This window comes from Lynx rufus, unplaced genomic scaffold (assembly GCF_022079265.1).
Source record: "Lynx rufus isolate CCGP_SWC_20201006 ecotype Redwood Valley unplaced genomic scaffold, mLynRuf1.p SCAF_18, whole genome shotgun sequence".
Taxonomy (NCBI): Eukaryota; Metazoa; Chordata; class Mammalia; order Carnivora; family Felidae; genus Lynx; species Lynx rufus.
The window spans coordinates 14,528,000-14,545,474 of record NW_025814832.1 but is presented as its reverse complement, the minus strand read 5'-3'; the positions used below and the strand labels follow the sequence as shown (position 1 = coordinate 14,545,474).

At 34.6% G+C, this 17,475-nt stretch overlaps 1 protein-coding gene across 1 annotated transcript in view; it reads left to right on the top strand.

Annotated features, from left to right (window-relative positions):
• The window catches only part of CLTC (clathrin heavy chain), a 65,099-nt gene that overhangs the window by 31,312 nt on the left and 16,312 nt on the right, over positions 1 to 17,475 (top strand). The window contains exons 6-16 of the mRNA XM_047080935.1: positions 396 to 569; positions 3,526 to 3,723; positions 4,444 to 4,644; positions 6,764 to 6,916; positions 7,533 to 7,655; positions 8,524 to 8,661; positions 8,870 to 9,034; positions 9,277 to 9,457; positions 10,793 to 10,956; positions 15,278 to 15,403; positions 16,046 to 16,188. Of these exons, the coding sequence (XP_046936891.1) occupies positions 396 to 569; positions 3,526 to 3,723; positions 4,444 to 4,644; positions 6,764 to 6,916; positions 7,533 to 7,655; positions 8,524 to 8,661; positions 8,870 to 9,034; positions 9,277 to 9,457; positions 10,793 to 10,956; positions 15,278 to 15,403; positions 16,046 to 16,188 (1,766 nt within the window). The remainder of the gene's footprint in view (positions 1 to 395; positions 570 to 3,525; positions 3,724 to 4,443; positions 4,645 to 6,763; positions 6,917 to 7,532; positions 7,656 to 8,523; positions 8,662 to 8,869; positions 9,035 to 9,276; positions 9,458 to 10,792; positions 10,957 to 15,277; positions 15,404 to 16,045; positions 16,189 to 17,475) is intronic.

Sequence of the window (17,475 nt, the reverse complement as noted above, 5' to 3'; positions counted from 1 at the left end):
TTTTAAAATCTCTCCTCATTACAAAACTAACCCCAAACTGCTACTTACAGTCAATATTAATAGTGCTTAGAGGAATATCCTTTATTTAATAGTAAAGTTTATTAGTAAAACTTTGTGAAGAAATATTCTTAACATTCACATAATACATAAACTGGGTTATCATAAGTTCAAAATTATGTTTTCTCTTTTATACATTTTATTCATACTCTTTGTTTACAGTAAGAGCTTGGGATATTAACGTGCTATAAAAAGGAGAAACCATACGTACGTTAACTTTTAAGATTTTTCATATACGCCTCTTGTCAAAGTTCTAGAATTTACCATATCTGAGATGGAATTAAGTTTTTTCTTTGTAGATTCATGATTTTACTGAAGTGTTGATTTTCTTTATACAGATCAGTGAAAAGCATGATGTAGTGTTCTTGATTACTAAGTATGGTTATATCCACCTCTATGATCTTGAGACTGGTACCTGTATCTACATGAATAGAATCAGTGGAGAAACAATCTTTGTTACTGCACCTCATGAAGCCACAGCTGGAATAATTGGAGTAAACAGAAAGGGACAAGTAAGAAAACCTTGAAACTTAAATTAAGCAATAAAGTAACACTGCTGTTAGCTTTTCTTTTTCCTAAAAAGCAAATGTGGTTTGGATGTCAGAAAATAATATATACATAAAAATACAGAAGCACGTGATAAAAAGTCTCTCTTTGATCCTGTCTCAGAGAAAGAAACTGACATATAGCCACTTAGGATTGTGTTTATCTGTCTTTATTATCAAAAGAAATGACTCTCCATACAAAGAAATTATTTGGGTCACATTTTACAGACACCATACTTTCTTTTCAATAGGGTTTTTTTTTTTGTTCCTGTGATTGCTAAAACAGATAATCAACTATTGGGAAAAGAATTCTCTTTACATCTCTTTTCCTAACTCTAATTATTATTAAATATTTAATGTTGGAAGGTGATATGTTATGGTAGCTATTGTGGGGTACCTGGAAAGTTATCCAATTAGATAGGGAAAATATTAGTTGTTCTGAAATTGTCACATTGAACAGACCTCTTCACAGCACCTAACCAAGTGATCCTTTTTCTCTTTTCTTAGTATTTTAATGTTCCACCAGGAAGTATCTTATTTTCTAAAAAATGGTTAAAATTTCAAAAGCAATACTGTTATTGGTCTTGCCTTTTGCTAGTTTTCCTTCAAGTTAGTATTTTTCCCAGATAGAAGTGGATAGGGTAATAATGTATGTATGTAAAGAGGCAAATATTATAGAGAAAGGGAGTCTTTCTCTACCTATCATTCCCTATCTCCTTCCCACACCTGGTTAGGTGCTCCTGCTTTATTCCCCTAGAATTTAGGTAGCTCTCCTCATAGCACATATCACAGTGCGTCAATTACCAATTACTTGTTAAACTGCTTCAGTTGCTATTCTTCATTAGGAAAGGGACTTTTCTTTGTTTAATTGTATTTCTACACCAGTCACTGTCTGGGCGTATTTCTACACCAGTCACTGTCTGGGCACTAAAACAACTTTAAAAATTCAGTAGCTTTCATTTTATTCAGTTGTATGGATCTCTCTTGGAAAAATCAAGAATGCATTGGCCTTTTGGTGAACTAGATTAGTGATAATTTAATAATCATGAAGTTGTTAAGCCAAAGATCTTTTTATTTCTGCCACTGTGCTGATGGTTTTAAGATAATGCTTAAACTAAAGTATCTGGAAGAGTTTCACCTTGTATATTTGCTGTTCATAACTCTGATTTTAAGAATTTATTGATCACCTTCCCCAACAGATTTTGTGTGCCAGTTGCTCTGAGTAGGGAGATGAGTGTTTATAGTAAGCTTAGGACATTTCCTCCACTCTTTGATCAAAGCCAACTACAGTTGGACATATTTCCTAAGAATGAAGTCATGGTTTCTATTTGTTTGAAAATGAAAAGCTATCAAGAGAAGATTTTTTGCCAATATCTAGCTTAAATTCTGAACTTGGTAGAACTGAGTGGGTACTTTAGAAGGTAGAGAGGAACCTTCTCTGTCCCTTGTAGATCTTAAGTACTGGTTGCTAGAAATCTGCTAGAATAGTCTAAACATAGGATGAAGATGAAACTAATGGATTTGGTGTCTGGGGAAGATAAAGGTGTAGCAATTAGTAGGAAGTTTCAGGCAGTGTAGTTGGAACTAGATTTGTTCATCTTTACTTTTCCTAGGAGCTAAGCATGAAGAGTCAGGTCCAGAATGCAAACTGTTAAGAAAGTAATTCCTTCCTTTAATGTCTTAATTTGTAGTAGAATGACATGGGGCAGATACAAGATAGCCATAGCTTTGGGGGTGGGGCGGGGGGATCTGACCTATAGAAGTGAAAGCATTTTGGAAGTTAAAATTTCTTCATTTTTCTCAAAAGGAAACAGAACAGGCAAGGTACACTGTTACTGTCTGTTTGGTTACTGAGTTCTCAGATTGTATTTTTATTCTTAGTCCTGGGACAGAAATTTCACATTTTCATTTATTTAACAAATATTAAGCATTTATTTTGGGCAAAACACTGTCTGGTACTAATAATGCAGCTAAGGAAAGATACATCCCTGTCCTTATGTGGAATAGTGACTAAGAAATAGATGAGAAATTGTAGTATTAGAAGTGCTGTTGGGGTAATATAAGTAGTTTATAAGCTGAGGTATATAACCATCTTTGGTGTTGGGGAGAGGAATGGATATGAACATAGTGAAGGAAAGGTTCCCTTTCTCATGTCAATTGATAGTAGTTTAGATTTTAGGCAAATAGGGCAGGATTCTGTGGCAGTGACATTTTAGGAGGACTAGGATGAGTAACTGTTCCCCAAATAGAAGCAATGGAAAGTGCTCTTTACTGATGCTACATATATTAAGCAACTGCTGTATACCTTGCATTACATTAGGTGCTTAAGGAGTCAGTGATCTCTCCCCTCATTGTTATATAATTTGGCCTCTAGGAATGTAAATGTAATTAAAGAAAATTACTGAAAATCTTTGTTTAAAAAAAAAAATCCTGAAGTTAAGAAGAATATACCTTAAACTTCTTCCAGCTGAGCCCTAGATTTCATTTAGATTTCATAGCTTTTTCAGAGTCCTGTAGGTTGTCGAGACTGTGTCTCTCAAGAATTGATAAACAAAATGGAGAGCTGTCTTTCAGAGCTCAACTAAATGGGAGCCTTTGGTATTAACCATGTTAAGAATGAATGGATGGTAGCAAAGCAATTTGTTTGGACAATATGAAGATAGTATGAAATAGGGAGTTATTTGTCTTACAGAATGGCCAAATTGTAGGAATCCGCAACTGTTTAGCAACTCTTTAGTCTTCTCTGTCTTGGCTTTTTTTTTTTTTTCCCTTTAAAACTAAAAAAAATTTTTATGGCAATAAGAAAACAACTGTCACAGTTTCATTACCTTATGACTCAGCAGTAAACAGCTCTAAACAGATTTGGTATCTTTGATAGCCAAATGAATAACATTGCAGCTATTCATTAATCTTTAAATTTCAGGTTCTGTCAGTATGCGTGGAAGAAGAAAACATAATTCCTTATATCACCAATGTCCTACAAAATCCTGATTTGGCTCTGAGAATGGCTGTACGTAATAACTTAGCTGGTGCTGAAGAACTCTTTGCCCGGAAATTTAATGCTCTTTTTGCCCAGGGAAATTACTCAGAGGCAGCAAAGGTAGCTGCTAACGCACCAAAGGTAAATAGCTATGAAGTTGCCACGATTGGATTAATGTTAATAAGTTCTGTTTCTAATACTGTTAGGAGTGGAACCAGTTCTCCACAGAGAAAACTGATCCTTTTTAGCTTGCATTTCCTTTAGTCATATATGAGTTACATGTCAGTGCCTCTAGATTTGGTTAGCTTTTTAAAACTCAGATGTCTGATATGTAGATCTAGCAAGCTATGATTTACATAGATGTAATGTTCAGTTACTTAGTTACAATACTGATTGCCCTCATCAATGATAGTTACTGATTTTATTTCTAAGATTTGAAAAGTTAAGTAGAGCATGTTAGTAAGATTTGTCTGAAGTTTAGTGGAGTTTATTCTTACCAGCTTTGTATTATGTTGGACTGAATTAACCTTACACCTTGATCAATCAGCATTATGAAATTTGCACTTAATGTAAACCTAGAACAATAGCTAGCTATAAATAGTTTATGATTATGCTGTTCTCTCATACAATGGCATTGTAATTGGGTTGATAGATTTCTGATTCTGAATAATCTCATAACCTTGAACCAGAGGCGTGACGGACATTTACTGAATCTTTACCATTCAGTGTATTGAAGATTTTAAATTTATTTTTGGTAGATGAAATCATGCTTTGAAGATTGGCCTAAGAGATCCGTGGAGTTATTAGTGTGATGTTGGATCACCTATTAAGAGGAGTCTTTAACATTTCTCTTTCTTAAAGGGAATCCTTCGTACTCCAGACACTATCCGTCGGTTCCAGAGTGTCCCAGCCCAGCCAGGTCAAACTTCTCCTCTACTTCAGTACTTTGGAATTCTCTTGGACCAGGGCCAACTAAACAAATATGAATCCTTAGAACTATGTAGGCCTGTACTTCAGCAAGGACGGAAACAGCTTTTGGAGAAATGGTTAAAAGAAGATAAGGTACATTAACTTACGTTAACATATTTTTGCTTTGATTGCATTAAATACCACGGTAGCCAGTTAAAAACATTTAGGCTGCACCAAAATGTCCACTATTTACTGCTTGCAGGAATAGAACAAGGACAGACATTGCATGAGATGCATAAACTTAACTACCTTTTGAAAATAACGTTTTTTGTGGCATGTTGAGATAGGGTATTTTCAGTTTTTTAAATGGAATCCAGGATTCTTGCTTGGTGCTTAAAACTACTAACCTGGAAACAAATTGCTATCCTTTTGCTTTAGGAAAAGTGTAGTGAGAAAGGCCTATTTCAGTATACATTCATATTTGTCAACATGGGTAACACTCATTTGAATATAAGAATATATTCTTGTCTTTCACATTCCACGCTTGATAAGCACAGTAATTTTAACCATATAAATGCCATATATATGTTATATATATATATATGTTTTTTAAACTTCCCAAGTATCATCAAAATTGTCATATTTGCTGCTTGTAACCATGTTTGGATGTACAAGGGAAACATGTAAAATGTTGGATCATTGATATGAAGACATCAGGCCTGTCTAATTAGCAGTGATAGAGATTCCCAAAGTGATTTCACATAAAGTTAATTTGCATTATATGGGAAAACATTTAACTAGTTTCTTGAAATTTTTAAAAATGTGAACCTTTAAAATCTGTTGTTGACCAGCTTTCTTTACTATAGGATTTCCCTATGCTTTTTATATTTACTCAGTACTTACTAATTTCTTCTTACACAGAGCATCTAATAGTGCTGTTTCCTAAAGCACATTATGGGAACTATTGCTTACTTGTAAGGCAACTAACAAATTTAAATGTTGCATTGGTGGCATTATTCCTTTCATAACCACCATAAAAAGCCTTTTCCACAAAGTAGCATTATTGAATTGTTCTCTCTTATGCCACTGTTGAGAACTAAGGTGGTACTGTTTAAAGTACTCGTGAGTAATGAATAACTTTTAATGTTATTACACCTTTCAGTTTTAGTGTATTTGATAATATTTTTACATTAGTGATTCTTAGCCCTTGTTTCTTGACCCAGCTTCTGGCAGTCTTATAGGATACTAGAGAATAGTACTTCAGAGTTGGGATGCTTGGACAGGAGTCTGTGCTGAAGAATAGTTACTAGCCACACTAGCAAGTATTTGAGATGCGTCCTAGTTGTTTCAGATAAGGGAGGAGGATGGGAACAACCAAAGTAACTGAGTTGACCTCTACAGCCTTATGAAAGCTTTTTTTGTGTATCATTACCTTTTTTGTGAATGGTCCTATGGGATCCATTTATGGTAAAAGGGACACTGATCAACTCTACATTAGTTAGCACATACAGTTAAGAGGTATAGGCTCTGGTAGAACTTACTTGTCAGTGATAACGCTGTTCTCTAACATTACTATTAAAAGTAGAAAATTAACTCTGGTATATAAGGCAAAACTCTTAGGGAAACTGTTTTCCAGATTGGGCAGCTGACTGACTCAGCTTTGAATAGCACAGAGGAGGGTATCTGCTTGTATACCACCCCAAAATTCTATAGTTTTTATCTCTTTGACCTTGTAAAATTTGTATATCCTGCTTTACAACCTTCAATCCGAAAGTCAAAATGATAATGGAGCTTAGATCCTTTAGACATACAGATTACATCATAATTTTAAGAAGGGTCCTTATGATAAGCCTCATCTGGCTTTTAAATACTAAATTTTCATTTGGTTACATTACATTGAAAGTTGCATTATTTTTGGAAAATTGGGACCATGTGGGTCTGATATGTGAATACAGTATTCTTAATAGAAATACAGGATTCTGCTTTTAAATACTTACCTTCCTAGCAAAGTAGTTGTAACATCTTTATGCATGAAGTCCTGGTGGCCTTTTTATCCTTAAGTAGGATGTGTGGAGAATTCTCCTGAGACAGTCTTGTGAATACAAGACCAAGAGTCTTTACTAACCACAACGCTTGCATATTTATAATATATTCTGGGATAATTGACTAAGTGCCTGTCATATTAGTTTTAATTTATAGTGGAAGTGATATCAACTATTCATTTATAAAATAGCTCATGGATTACTAAACAATCTCTTTTTCCTTTGGACAGCTGGAATGTTCTGAAGAACTGGGTGATCTTGTGAAATCTGTGGATCCTACCTTGGCACTTAGTGTGTACCTGAGGGCTAATGTCCCAAATAAAGTAATTCAGTGCTTTGCAGAAACAGGTCAAGTCCAGAAGATAGTTTTATATGCTAAAAAAGTGAGTTCAATGAAACAGATTCTCAATATAACTTTGTCAAAACATTGAGAAATTAGCCTATAGGAACTGTCAGTGACTTTAATAGTGAATTTCTTTAAATTTAGAATTACTTGAAGAAGTATAAACATTCTGTTTTAGTTCTCATATACAGAATTATGCTTATTCAGAGATGGAGACACTGGGGCACCTGGCTGGCGTAGTAAGCAGGCATGCAGGGCTGATCGAGGGGTTGTGAGTTCAAGCCCCATGTTGGGTGGAGAGATTACTTTAAAAAAAAAAAAAAAGATTTAAAAAAAAATGGAGGCACTCTTGCTTGGCTTCTCAGAATTTAACATGTCAGGGGCCTGTTACCTGTTAGAACAAACTTCGAAATGGTCATTCATTGAAACTAAGTCAGTTATAAAAATTTATAGCTATTCATTCAGGTACGTTTACCACCAAGGTGTCTCTTTGCCTAATATAAACAAACCAGAGTCAGTTAGCATGTTAAGTTAAAACTGAGTTTGTACTTTCACCAGTAGTTCTATATTAGCAAAATTCTGTTGTAGAAAAAGCCTTTAAATGATATAAACATGAAACTTTGCATCAAAGTTGCAAATTTTTTTTCTATTTGTAGGTTGGATATACTCCAGACTGGATATTTTTGCTGAGAAATGTCATGCGTATCAGTCCAGATCAGGGACAGCAGTTTGCTCAAATGTTAGTTCAGGATGAAGAACCACTTGCTGATATCACACAGGTAAGGCATTAAAATGCATTCTGTAGAAGGTAAGACTTAAATAGGGAATGGAGGGATCTGGGTTTAAACAGCTTTGGAGAAAAATGGGTTATTAACCTTTCAATTTGTAGAAACTAGAGTGTGTTCATCTACATGCATAAACCTCAAGTGTCTTATTAAAAAATACAAAAACAAAAGTTGCAGAAGACTGGACGGGAAGATAACCACCTATATACAGTTTTAAAACATGCAAAACAGGGGCACCTGGGTGGCTCGGTAGGTTGAGCATTCAACTCTTGATTTCAGCTCAGGTCTTTATCCCAGAATCCTGGGATTGAGCTCCAGGCTAGGCACAGAGCTTGTTTGGGATTCTTTTTCTCTCTCCCTCTCTCGTCCCTCTTCCCTGCTCACACACATGTGCTCTTGCTCTCTCTCAAATAAAAATTTAAAAAATGTGCAAAACAAACACCATCTTGTTTAGAGATGTATGTATTAAAAATATGAAAAATACATGGGAATAATAAAACACAAAGGATGGTTGCTACTGTTGGATGAGGGAAGAGATGCATAGAGGAGGTGGGAGTCACAGATTCCTTCATATTTTGTATTTTAAATATTTCATTACAATTTTGAAGCTATTGTTTTGATTATATTGTGCTATTATATAGTATCTTGAAATACTTTGTTTTTATCAGAACTAAAAATAACTGCAGATGACAAAAATTTATTCTTAAATTGTGAAGTGATATTGTATAAATAATATTTAAATCTGGGATTTGGTCTGGCAATTTTTTATATGTAAAGTAAGAGATTTCATTTATGTATTGTCAACAGTATCCTAGAGCACGCTTTAAACATGTTAATTTCCTCTAAATCCTTTTTTTTCCAGATTGTGGATGTCTTTATGGAATACAATCTAATTCAGCAGTGTACTGCATTCTTGCTTGATGCCCTGAAGAATAATCGCCCATCTGAAGGTCCTTTACAGACACGGTTGCTTGAGATGAACCTTATGCATGCACCTCAGGTATGTTTTTTCCTGTTTTTTTTAGGCATGTTTCCAACATTGTTTTAGTAGTTAATTAGAGCTGCTTAGATTAAGTTATTTGAAGCTACTGAGTTGCCTTTGTACTCTCTCCTTTATTAATTGACTACTGAATCTTCATGTATAATCTAGGTATAGAATTAATATAAATGGGGTATAAAATAAATTTGTCCTATTTGTGTTTTTATAGGTTGCAGATGCTATTCTAGGGAATCAGATGTTTACACATTATGACCGGGCTCATATTGCTCAGCTGTGTGAAAAGGCTGGTCTACTGCAGCGTGCATTAGAACACTTCACTGATTTATATGACATAAAGCGTGCAGTTGTTCACACCCATCTTCTTAACCCTGAGGTATTACAGTCTTACCTAACAGAAGCTATTATGATTAACTGGTTTATTGAAAATTTGTTTGTAGCACTGAATAATAGTAATTTCATTCCACCATTAGGTTCAATGTTATTTTATTTATTTATTTATTTATTTATTTATTTATTTATTTATTTATTTATTTACCTACCTACCTACCTACCTACCTACCTGCCTGCCTGCCTGCCTACCTACCTACCTGCCTGCGTGTTTATTTTGTCCTCTAGTGGTTAGTGAATTACTTTGGGTCCTTATCAGTAGAAGACTCCCTAGAATGCCTCAGGGCCATGCTGTCTGCCAATATTCGTCAGAATCTGCAGATCTGTGTTCAAGTGGCTTCCAAGTATCACGAACAACTGTCAACTCAATCTCTGATTGAACTTTTTGAATCTTTCAAGAGTTTTGAAGGTAATTAAGAGTTTCTGAATTGTTTTAAATTAAGATAGCCAAGAGGGGGTTTTGTTACAATCGTGGGCTGTTGGAAATTCTTTCTACAAGATCAGTTTTATGGGATAGTTTTGAGTTTTATTTAATAAATGTCAACTCTTTTGTGCCAAGTTCTGGGGATGTGCAGTGAACGAGACTGTCTGCTTGGATATTTTAGAGGTGAATTAAAGGCAGAATTTTAAGACCCAAATATATGTAGTAGCTTTGTCAGAATTGTATAAAATAAAAATACGAATGATGAGGTATAATAAGATTTCATGCTTATGTTGTCTGAATCTTACAGTGGCAAATGTTTCTAGCCAAGGACATTTTGTAACTTGTCACTATATAGTGGGTTTTCTCCATCTTTGCACTATAGTTAATTTAGGCTGGATAATTTATTTCGGGGGTGGGTTGTCATGTGCATGCAGGATATTCAGTAGCATCCCTGGCTTCTGCCCGGTAGATGCTAGTAGCATCAGCTGCACCAGTTGTGGCCACTAAAAGTGTCTTCACACATTGCCAAATGTCTGTCTTCTGGGAAGGAAATCACCTCATTTGAGAATCACTGCTGTACCAAGTACTAAATCACTGTTGAGTTACTCTTGGGTTTATTACCTTTTTTTTCCTTCTTTTTGTCATAACTGTTCTCAATAGAAGGAATGAGAGATTTCTACTAGTTTTCTCTTTCTGTATGTTAACTATGCACTAAATTGATTTTGTTCATTCAAGTACAGTGTCTAATAGCCACGTGTAGCCACATAAAGTAATTAAAATTGAATACAATTAAAATTTTAGATCTTTAGTTACAGTAGCCACATTTCAGGTGCTTAATAGCTGTATGTGGTTAGCAGCTCCCATGTTGGACAGTGCAGATCTAGAACATTTTCATCATTGCAGAATGTTCTGTTGGACAGCACTGTATTAAATTCTTTTCAAACTGCTTTTGTGTTTTTCCTATTAACTACATATAGGAAAAACCTGCTATAGGGGACATTTAAAATTTCTCACAGGGAATATGGTGTGATTATTAACTTTCATACTAAGTAGCTGTCCCCCTATTTCTCAGCTACTAGAAGACATTGAATTGTTCTGTAGGGATTAAAGTGTAAGTCCATTTATTGAACTGATTACTAGATTAATTAGTATTCTTAATTGAGCGTTTTGAGCAACCAGTTTTTGGGGGGGGGCTTATTCAACATAACTTTTTAAACTGAGGTATAATTGTCATAGTATTTTGAATTGCTTAAATATTTTTCAGTTCTATCATTCTCAGAGGTGTATGTATCCTTAATTTCAGTTATTTGTCTCTTTAAGGTCTCTTTTATTTTCTGGGATCCATTGTTAACTTTAGTCAGGACCCAGATGTGCACTTTAAGTATATTCAGGCAGCTTGCAAGACTGGGCAGATCAAAGAAGTAGAAAGAATCTGCAGAGAAAGCAACTGCTATGATCCTGAGCGAGTCAAGAATTTTCTCAAGGTAAGTGGTTTTGAGTAATGCACTTTCTGGTTGGATTGACAATCAACAGTTCTACATGGGTTTCATCATAGTTTGAAAATATCTTTTTTTCCCTAAACGGGGAAATTTTTAACATTCTTGTATTTTGTGCTGAATTATTTCTTCCAAATGTGATACTCTGTGGTTTCCTCTGAAATAGGGAGGGAAATTGGTAAATAATACCTAAGAATGACGAGCTCTTAAAAAAGAAAAAAAGAATGACCATCTCTTTAAAAGAAGAAAAAAAATAGCACTATGTCAAAGGAATTTCCTTTCTTTTATTTCAGTTTTGAAAAGTGGTTGGAGATTCTCCATGTCATTTTAGAATTTCATGTATGCTCCTTTTGAAGATTAAGATCAGCTTGCCCTCAGTGTCCTTTTCAGGAGCCTCTATTATATACAAAGCATTCTGTTATCTGAGAAACATCAGTTTACCTCTTATCAAATTAGCTTTTCTCTAGAAACTGAGTGTTAATTATATATAGTTCATTAAACTGAAGGTAAGATCAAACAGAAAAAACCCTCACTCCGTGGCACTAGTTTTAGAGAAGTAAGAACTGCTTGTGTTGGAGTGAAGAGTAATGGTTAAAAGATCTTTAGCTCTTTAAAACATACTTAAGGGCACCTGAATTTGTTTAATGTTTACTTAACTTTATTTATACCCACTAGTTCCATTGTGAAAAAAATAAAACTTCAGAATTGGCATTTGTCGATAAAAATCAGGTAGACTATGGAACACTCAGATTACCCCTTTAAAATATATGTATTTATATATTTCGTATTTGAATTATATGGAATGATTCCAGAAACTATGTATAAAATTAAGTATTTTCTGCCTTTTGGAAGCATTTTACCTTGAAACTAAAACCAAAATGTTTATTTTGTAATTCAGTAAAAAACATAGGCTTTTCCTATTCCTACACTGTTATTTTGGATAATCTATAGTTTTATTAACTGCTCCTTTGAAGAATCACTACTGGGTTCTAGATTAAATAGCTAAACTCTTAGAGGTTTTCGTGTAATGTAGTAGTTAAAATGTAGAAGTTGCCCCATAGTTTAGATTAAAAGATAAACACTCCCCCAGAGTATAACTTTATAATATCTTGGTCATCATGAGTATTCTGAGTAGCCTGGCCAGTCTGATGTATTTGAATCCATGTCTTTCTGGTGTCAAAAAGCCCTCCAAAGGAGAAGTATTTGATACTTCATGCTTGACTAGAGTATCCATGACAATAGTTCACTTCCTCCTTTGAGTATTGGCACTGTTTCCTTTTTTTAAAAATACTACCAGACTCTTAACTATCTTTTTTATTGTTAGGAAGCTCTTGACTGTTAAGCTTCAGTTGTCATTTCTTTAGAATTGTGTTTTGTATTTTTGAGTCATTTATGTGCAAAACGAGACTAAATTAACTTTTTCACTTAATTATCTTAAACTTAAGAAAAAAAAAAAGATCTTCTGGATTCTAGCATGGTGCAGTCATAGGTTGCTTAGCCCCCCTGAGATGTAATGAGAGAGGACTCCCCTTCCATACATCACACTATGAATTAGGTGCAGATCTGGTAGAGTAGGGAAATGCATATGGATTTTGGGCTTTTAAACTAATCAGACCTGGTTCAAATTCTATTTCTGTTATTGGCTATTATTCAGTATCTGTCTGTTATCTCAGGCAAATTAACTAGTATGCCTTAGTCTTGGTTTCTCCAACCAGAAGCTGTGTTGATCAAGTCAAGTACCTTGTATGCCATAGGTGTTCAAGTGATAACTCTTGTTAATATACTGTATTGGTGGGCCTGAAAATAAGGTAGAATCAGCCTACATATGCTCTCTTTCTATCAGGCAGGTTTTCTTTTTGGTTTTAAGTTATTCCTGACTTTGTGAAGGAATTTTAATTTCAGCCTAAGTTAGATGTAAACCTCGTGTCTTATCTTCAGTCTGAGATGGAAGCTCAGTACTAAGATGCTACTGTTGTTTTCAACCTTTCACCTCAGTGGTAAGAATGAACATACTAGGCCCTTTACTCACTTTATTGACCTGTATAGCGTAGCTACAATGCTGCATCTCATCATCACTGTCATTAAACTTCAGTTTGGAGGTGTTAGGTATATGAGAATTGGTGGTATAAGTAAACTGTGGTAAGAAAAGTAATCTTGAACATTGAAGTGCCAATTCCATGTTAGCCACCAGGAATACAGAGATTGGTAGATTATGACTTCTCTTTAAAGTAGCTTGTGAGCCAGGATGAAATGATATCATTAGCATCATCTGACTCACGCATTAACCCTGTGGAACTGTGGCTGTCTGTAGAAAGCATGGAACTGTTCTTCAGACCCATGATGTGCTTCCTGCTGCCTTTGATCTTATTTTTTATCCTTTTTCTTTTCTGGTTGTACTTAAACCATACTTGCCTGCTTGTTATTCCTGCACCTTCCTGCCTCTCCTGCCTCAGGACCTTTGCTTGTGCCCTTTCTACTTTTTTTTTTCCCCTTCAAATCTTCATGACCAGGATCTTTTACCTTCGTTCAGATTTCTGATGAAATGTCATGAGAACGGATGATGTCTCAGCTTACCCTTCTTAGAATAAAACCTATCCCTATTCCATCCTGCCCTCCCCCATATCCTGCTTTATTTTTCTTTAGAACATTTAACACTGTAAGACATTGTTTTTCCCCCCCTAGAACATAAGTTCCTTGAGGGAATGCTGCAGTGCATAAGAACAGTGTCTGGTATGGAGGTACTCAGTAAATATTAGTTAAGTGAATAACTTAATGTTTAAAAAAACCTCTGAATGTGTTTATATAATTTCAGTTTTGATCTTAAAATCTTTAATCATAATTGCTAATGGGTAGCCTTTTATTTTAGTAAATAATTAAAAATATTAATAGCATCACTGTCATGTATGAAATCATACATGATAGGATAAAAGGATATCCTATCATGGATAGGATAAAGGATTAAAAGGATAAAAAGGAGAAAAAATAAGATTGCAAATTTAGGCAATCAAAAAAATACTAGTTTTTATCTACTTTTTCAATCTTAAATTGTCTTTGCCAGCAGAAATTTTAAACACTCATGCATGAGAATAGAACATCTAAGTAATCTTACATACTTCCAAGTGTATTTCCTAAGTGGTAAAATAAAGTCTATAATACTTTATGTGGTTATTAAAGAGAGTAAAGAGGACTAGTGTGTTGATCCACTTTTTGATGTTCATTTAGTAGGAAGAACTTGGCCAACTGAAATCTTTTGGATAGGTAGATCCAGCATTTTGTCTAGAAATGATTCTAGCAGCTATTAGTAGAGAGTTTCCATGGTGCTAAATAAATAACAACACATGCTTTAGACTTTCCTTAATGTGAAAAATCTGCAGCTGGACTTCCACTTCAGATTTACAGCCATTTTGATTTTTTTATTCCAGGATTTCTCCTGACTCCTAGATTTAGTTTGGTGTTACACCCTGATCACTTCATAGGCTAATTTTCAGTTACTAATAATTGGATGAGTGATATGTGCTAAACTTAGGAACCATTTTTTTGTAACATTGCAAATGTTCTTAGTGGCTGTCCATTGGGGAAAGTCCTATCCTGCTTAGTTCTCCTTGCTTAGTAGATTGTCATAGAGGAATCATTTATTGAGGAATGTTTTACTTTGTATAAATGAATTCCTGATGGAAACTGTTGTTTTTTGTGCTGTACCTTATGTCTCTGGAATGTAACAGGACATGTATCAGGTAAATGCCCAGTGTAGGTCTTATCTACCTGTCTGTAACATCTGTGTAAATCTGTAAGTAGGATTATAGCTTGGTATTTGTAATGGTAAAAGCAACTGGTAATTTAAAGATGTCTTTTCTTTATGTGCTTTTTTCTTTTTTTAACCTTTTTCTTACCACAGCAGCATGTGGTATATTCGTGGCTGTCACCATTATGCTGCTCCTTGTAGGCTTTATCGTAATAGTGTTAGGGGCTAGCCATATAGATTGGAATTTGGGAGGGGTAAAAAATCATTAGTTTGAAACAACTATGAGCCATTTTTGCCATTTTGACAATGTGACTGTAATTCTTAAATCAACACTCAATTCAGTTGAAATGTTACTGTTAAAGTCCCCAGTGTGATGGTTTTCTATCCTGAATGCCACTGGTGGCTCACAAATCTTAATTTGTTACTTTTTTTGGTAAATGGTATATGTGGAAAGGACCTTTATGTGAGCCTCTCCCACCAGTGTAGAATAGATTCCCCTATTTTACATAAATTCAAAAGCTCACAGAAGGAGACAATTATGGCTTTTTTTTGTTGTTCTTTTTTCAGGAAGCGAAGCTAACAGATCAATTACCACTTATCATTGTGTGTGATCGGTTTGACTTTGTTCATGATTTGGTGCTCTATTTATATAGAAATAATCTTCAAAAGTATATAGAGATATACGTACAGAAGGTAAGTAATACTTAAAAGTACCATATTGTAGATTGTACTTCTCACACTATGGAAATCTTCATATCTTTCTGAAACTCTGTACATAATGGGAGTGGTCTGCTACAGTGGCTTTCAACGTTTTTTTTTCCCCTTCAGGAAAAGGGGAATCCTTATTTAGATTAGAATTTTACATTCAGGTATAAGTATGTAAACCAGAACAAACTGCTATAGATGAAAAAGTTGGGTGACACCTACACACAACTTACTTGGTGACCTAACCCCTGAGGTGTTTGTGTGGAAGCTGTAGACTTTGAAAGCACAGTAAAACCATCTTAAATACTGATCTTAGAAACTTTACCTTCTAACTCCAGAAATCGAAAGGCAGTTCTGCTCTAATGGAGGCCTTTAAATTAGTCTTCTGTACACATTCTGTGACTGTAGCTTCTTTGGACTTACTTAATTTATGTGGAGCGATGCTGAGGTAATTATTTAACCAAGCCACACTTCCTGCTAACTTTTCCTGTCTACTTGCAAATTTAAACTCTCGGTTTATTACTGAATTTTAAAACTGAGCTAAAAAAGGGAAATGAGTTTAATTTTTTTAAAACTTCTTTACGCTTTCTTTGCTTATTAAAGATAACGACATTTTTTTTTTAACCATAGGTGAATCCGAGTCGACTTCCTGTGGTTATTGGAGGATTGCTTGATGTTGATTGCTCTGAAGATGTCATTAAAAATTTGATTCTTGTTGTAAGAGGTCAATTCTCTACTGATGAGCTTGTAGCTGAGGTTGAAAAAAGAAACAGGTGTGGTACCATTTTGACCTATATAACTGGGATAAATCAGTCTCTCTTAGCTTGGTAATGGATAAAAATACAACATGCCATTTGCCTAAAAGCTGTTTAACAAAATGTGGATCATGATTCCCTGGAGACATCTAATTTAGAAGTGATAAGTTAGCTGTAGGTGCTGAAAGAAATCTGTTTTCTAAAACATTACAGCTTTGTCATATAGACATTATTTGCATGTTTTTAATTACGGCTGTGTGATTTGACTGTTTTTAATGTAAACTATGTAAAAGCCTCTTTTTACTTAGTTACAGTACCACTATTTTAGTAACTGATCTTCTCTGATTAATTTTTCTCAAGTATAATGAGAGAAAAGGGTCCCTGCATCACTCTGGGGTTAAACTGATTTTTAATTTGAACCTTAATGTGATAATATGAATTCTGAATTTCCAATAGAGGAAATTTCTAAAATTTTTTTCTAAAAATTTATTGTACCATGAAGTCTTTTTTTTTAGCTGGGACATTTTGATGAACTAGTATGTTTAGAAAGTGTGGATAGTGTAAATGAGATTGGCGGGTTGGTATAATAGTGGGAAATTACTCTGGCTTTGAAAGATAACGAGAAACCCTATGGGATTTAATTTTAACCGGGGTTGGTATAGGTGTCCTAATAATGGTATTCATAGAATTTGTATTTGAATATTACAAACATAGAAAAATTCTGTACTTAAGTACAATGGAGATCTAGAATACTGATTTTAAAAGCTTGAGCCTAATTTGAACTGATTATAGGTCATAACAGTTTAATAATTAGAAGGAGGTTTCAGTTGACTCTTAAATCTTAATACCTGAAAACAATCTTGTTTGTTGTGTATTCTAAGCCAATAGCCAGATAGTTACAGCTAGACAATTTGGTCTTTAAGTTACAAGTTATATTGTGATAAACTAGATTCACACCTGAGTCTCTAGTCTAAGTGTGCCTTAGCTAATCTATATTCTTTTGATTGCCATGGCATATCTGCTTGGATTGCATGTGTTTATAGGATCTTGAATTTTTGCCTTAATACAAAAGTTGTGTCTTTACCCTAATGGGAGTGTATTCAAAATAACTACATGAATTTGGTAGCCAAAATATGGCCTACTGTTTTTCCTCTGGGTGCTTGTAATACTTAACCATGGTCAAAAGAGTGTTAGTCATCAGGACCATTGAAACGTAAGCTACAGTGTAGTGAAACCATGATACTTGGTGGAGTGATCATATGACTGGCAGTATTATTAAACCTAGAGTTTCTTTTTTTTTTCTTT